The following is a 5,127-nucleotide window of genomic DNA, read 5'->3' as shown; positions in this document are numbered from 1 at the left end:
AAAATTTTAACTATGATAAAAATAGCCAAGGAAATTTGGGATTTCCTATTACTCCACAAGATTACGATTACTGCCGAGTACCTCCCAGGTTGTCGAAATATCAAGGACTCAGCAGAATGGAAGCTTTGTCTTGTGGTTTTCAAAATATTTTGTCAGAGAATAGGATATCCCAAATTGGACCTGTTTGCCTCCCGTCTATCACATCAACTTCCAATGTATTATTCTTGGAAGCTGGACCCTCACAGTCTGGGTACAGATGCATTTCACCAAAAGTGGAATCAAAAGTGTCTTTATGCATTTCATCCTTTTGCTCTGATCCACAGAGTTCTAAAAAAAGTAGAAGAGGAACAGGTTCATTTTCTGATTTCGATCACACCAACATGGCAATCACAAACATGGTATCCCGAAGTGTTACGTCTGTCAGTGAGAAATCCATTTCTTCTTCCTATGCAGAGAAATTTTTTTACAAAATCCAAAAATGGAAAACCACCCCATGGTAGTGACAGGGGCTTTACGGTTAGCTGCTTGGATAGTTTCAGGGGAAAACTCCTTGAGGAAGGAATTTCACCAGAGGCTTCCAATCTCATCATGCTTCCAGAAGAAAGGGTACTAATGCAAATTATTCATCGTCCTGGAATAAGTGGGCTAGCTGGTGTGGTCAAAAACAGGTTGATCCAATTGAATGCCCTATAAATTTTGTGATAAATTATTTGGGGGAGTTATTCAAAAAAGTGTTATGATTATAAAACTATTTGTTGCCATAGATCAGCCATTTCAGCCTTTCACGATAAGATTCAAGGAAGGTCTATAGGAGAACATCCTAAAGTTAGTTCTCTTATATCAGGTGTTTTTAATGAAAAGCCTCCTCAACCAAATCACACTTTTATTTGGGATGTTCAGGTGGTCATAGATTACATTAAACAAAAATTTACAGATAACAGACAAATATCTATAAGATCTTTGACTTTAAAACTTACAATGCTATTAGCTTTAACTTCAGCTTCTAGGGTGTTGGGTATTCATAATATGGATATAAATTTTATGACTACATAAGTCGTGGAGACAAGGACAGCCAAATCCATTTATTGTTTTTGTCAGTTATCCAGAAGATGAAGACCTTTGTGTGTTTAATGCATTGACTGTTTATTTAGAACGCACCAGTGAATGGAGGAACGCAAGTGGTGCTTCACACTTATTAATTAGTACTATTAGTCCTCATAAGGGTGTGGTCAGCTCTACAATAGCTGGCTGGATTAAGACTGTGCTAAAGGAGGCAGGGATTGATACTAAGTTTTCTGTCCATTCCACCAGATCAGCTTCAACATCAGAACTATTAGGACTCTCTGTAAAGGATATTCTAGAGAGGGGGTCATGGTCTAAGGAATCCACATGGCAACGTTTTTATAGAAAGGAAATTTGTTCTAATGCCAAATACAAAGACTTTCAGAAATCTGTTTTTAAGAGGGGCCAAAACGCTACGAACTGAGGAAGGAGGTCTGGGCTCCACTAGCTTTGTGTAGTGGAGCCGGTTGGGTTGTAAGAATCCAGTATTTTTTTTGATCAATAATTTTTTTTAAGATGGACATAAAATGAGACAGTTTTTGTTTGGAAAACATGAAAAGTAAAATTTTTGACTTGACATCACTAAGAATATGTTACGTACTATAGTAGTACCAGCATTTTATAACCTTCGTTTAAACTTTTTGAACTAAAGAAATATCTCTGCCATGACTACACCTTCGTCCCCAGGGTTTTTTGCCGTCTTCTCTCATACCAAAAAGGTACAAAACCCTGGGGGTGAGAGTACCATGACTAACAACAATGTATTTTTCATATTTTGTGTCCCTTTACCACAACATACTACCAGCTTCGAAAAAAAAGTTTGTCAATGTTTATGATGAGATGGTACGGTGGCCCACAACTGCCACGGAAAAAGAAAAAACAACATAAAATGAAAAAGCCACGGAAAATGTTACGGCATAGTCACAAGAGAGAGATAGACCACGTTTACACGCAGGCGGGATGAAATCTCTTCCCGGGATAAAACTCGTCCAGGAATGAATACTCCTTTTCATAAATTCGAGATGACGTAATCGCGTTAACACGAAAACGAGGTAGTCGTTGTGTACTTTCTTCATAATAAAAATCGCAATGGCGGATAGTGTGTCAAAAAAACGTAAACAAAGAACATAAAGTCTTGGAAAGCAATGTGCAGTCTGGGTTTGTGACAATACTGGTTTAGTCGAGTTTGAAGGTGAACGTATTTCAACAGCAACAAGTTTTTTCACGTTTCCAAAAGATGTTGGTGAGAGAAAAGTGTGGTGTAGTAGAATCAAACGTGTGGATGGAAAGGACAACTTTCGTGTAACTAACCACACTGTTCTGTGTGAAAAACACTTTTCTAAAACGGATATTATTCGATCTCCGGGGCGGTACTTTGAGACGTCTAAAAATGGGTGCAAGACCTGTACTTTTGGAGACAATGGTAAAAGATGATTCGAGTAGGAGAAAGCCACCAGTTGACCGACCATCTACACGAAAAAAATTCAGAAATTCGGTGTCAGAAATTGCACAACCTGAACCTGAAATGGATGCATTTGAAGATAATTTTTTTACCATAGATTCTTCTACTCAAATAGAAAAATCAGCAGATTTACAAAAGCAAATTTCTATGTTAATAGAAGAAAATAAGACCTTGAAAGCAAATACAAGTACAGTTAAATGTAAATTTGTTGAACAAGTGCTGTTATCAGATCAAGGATGCAATCACTACACTGGTTTGCCATCGGTTGATATTTTCCGGGGAATATTAATATTTTTAAATGCTGGTGAGAATGGCGAGAACATTGTATTATATAACAACCAACAAGTCAAGGGGGATTCATCAAGAGGTAGACCTCGTACTTTATCACCATTAGAAAGTTTCTTATTGACATTGGTGAGACTAAGACGAAACTTTGATATTTTTCACCTATCATATCTTTTTCAAGCATCAGAAGGTACGATAACTAATACGATATTAACTTGGAGAAATTTTATGTATATAAAATTTGGATCTGTTTGCATATGGCCTACAAGGGAATAAGTAAAAGCAGTCATGCCTTATTAATGAAGGACAAATTCCCTAATGTACGCTGCATCATAGACTGTGTCGAATTCAAAATAGTAGTACCATCCTCACTTGTGATACATAAGCTCATGTATTCTAATTACAAAATCCACACAACTGTTAAAGTTTTAGTTGGAATTGCACCTGGTGGTGGCTTCACATTTGTATCTTCAGCTTATCCCGGAAGTATTCCAGACAAAAACATTGTTATCAAAAGTGGTTTTTTGTATCCTCGGTTAGAATAACGGAGTGTCTGCTGCACCGGTACCGGAATCGTACATCGAAAAACTACCGAACCGATACCGGATTTCTCCGGCTCACAGCTAGTGAACCGGCACAGGATTTTTCAGCAAACTCCCTAGTTTTTTTGTGTAAAATTTCATTTTGACAACGAAGACGATAAAATAAGTATTACTAGAAATGGTAATTTTTCATACCCTGAAAAAATCAACTTAGAGAGGTTCTTGCGAAATACATGTTTAATCCCTTGACCGTTTGGAACGTTCCAACAGAATGATTCGTTTCAAAGAAGCAAAAGCCTGTTTTCTATTTCGTGGATACAAACCCTTGCATATTAAATAAGTAAGAGCCTAGACGCTTGAAGTTTTCTTGAAGAAACCAGCTGTACTGCTTTCATACGCGGAGAAAATATTCTTTTTCGCTGAAGAATTTTATAGTTTTGATACGGCATCTAGATAGGCACAAATTCAGTATGTCGATTACTTTTGTTGTTGGGGAAAAATTTTCGACTTTTCAAGAATTGAAAACAAAATTAGATACATACAAAGAGAAGAATTTTGTTGATGTCTACGTTAGAGATAGTCGAACTGTTAAGGCTTCACAAAAAGGATTGACGAAAATAATAAAACCCGAGCTTCAGTACTATGAATTAAAATATGCTTGTGTTCATGGTGGAAGAAAATTCAAAGGAAGAGGCTCTGCACAACGAGCTGTTCAGTACGTATTTTGTTTACATTAATTAGCGACCCTGTTTCCACCTGTTTAATGTGTTCTATAAAACTGTTTTTAATTTACAGTAAGTGACGATTATCTACAGCCCTGTCACTTTGCTTTTATTTTGAGGCCGTCGTTAAGGTTAAAACGACGACGTCATTAGCGCTCACTGAGATAGTATTTTTGTGTGTTTACCATTCCTCGCATTTTTTTCTAGATTCCTCAGTTCATTTATTAGATGAGGAAATGAAGGATGCGTATGAAGCATATCCAGAATTGATTTGTGTTGATGCTACCTATAATCTAACTTAGCTAAGAATTCCAGTTTACTTAATGTTAGTGGAAGATTCGATGTGGCAAATTGAAATTGTTGGAGTGGCGCTTCTTGCTATGGAAGATAAAGAAACATTGTCCTGGTTTTTGGAAACTTTTAAACAAAGCAATCCTTCTTTAGAGAATCTTCGTGTGGTTATGGCGGACAAGGATTTGAATGAAAGAGAACTAATAAAAGTTACATTTCCTGGTGTAAAAGTATTAATATGTCTCTTCCACACATTAAAGGCATTTAAAAGAGAAGTCACTGTCGCGAAAATGGGCGGTACTCAAGCGAAAGTTAAATCACTGTTGTCCCTCTTTCAACAAATGGCGTATGCTAACACGGAGAAGTAATATCGCTGCGAACGGAGATTCTCACAAATTTAGAGTTTTAAACTCCAGTCGAGTTTAAACAAGCAAAAATTCCGTTATGTTTATACCTTTTAACCAATTGTTATTTGCGAACTTATATTTTTTTATTATATTTATTTTTTACTCGATTGATTGCTAAAACAACGAACTTTGTAGATTGCTTTTTCGCAAAAAAGAAACAGTAGTTATTGCTGCATAAAACACGTTATTTTTCCTTACTTTATTTTGATAATCCTCGTCCGAAAAGGCAACAAAAAAAGCTAGGAATTAATTAAGGTCCTGTACCGGTGCACTAGATTTACAAATATGGGGTCCGGTAAAGTTTCATTACCGGTGCAGCAGTTCTTAAATCTACGAATCCGGTACCGGTTCAGTAG

At 36.7% G+C, this 5,127-nt stretch overlaps 1 protein-coding gene across 1 annotated transcript; it reads left to right on the top strand.

Moving 5' to 3' along the window:
* Nucleotides 1-1,611: 1,611 nt before the first annotated feature.
* LOC130654401 (uncharacterized) lies at nt 1,612-4,407 on the top strand. The gene is made up of 2 exons (XM_057456971.1): nt 1,612-4,066; nt 4,281-4,407. Exon 1 carries the CDS (start codon nt 2,453-2,455, stop codon nt 3,083-3,085), a length of 633 nt encoding a protein of 210 aa, XP_057312954.1. The 5' UTR covers nt 1,612-2,452; the 3' UTR covers nt 3,086-4,066; nt 4,281-4,407.
* The last annotated feature ends 720 nt before the right edge of the window (nt 4,408-5,127 follow it).

Source organism: Hydractinia symbiolongicarpus, chromosome 8 (genome assembly GCF_029227915.1).
Source record: "Hydractinia symbiolongicarpus strain clone_291-10 chromosome 8, HSymV2.1, whole genome shotgun sequence".
Classification (NCBI taxonomy): domain Eukaryota; kingdom Metazoa; phylum Cnidaria; class Hydrozoa; order Anthoathecata; family Hydractiniidae; genus Hydractinia; species Hydractinia symbiolongicarpus.
This window is presented reverse-complemented; position numbering and strand designations above follow the sequence as displayed.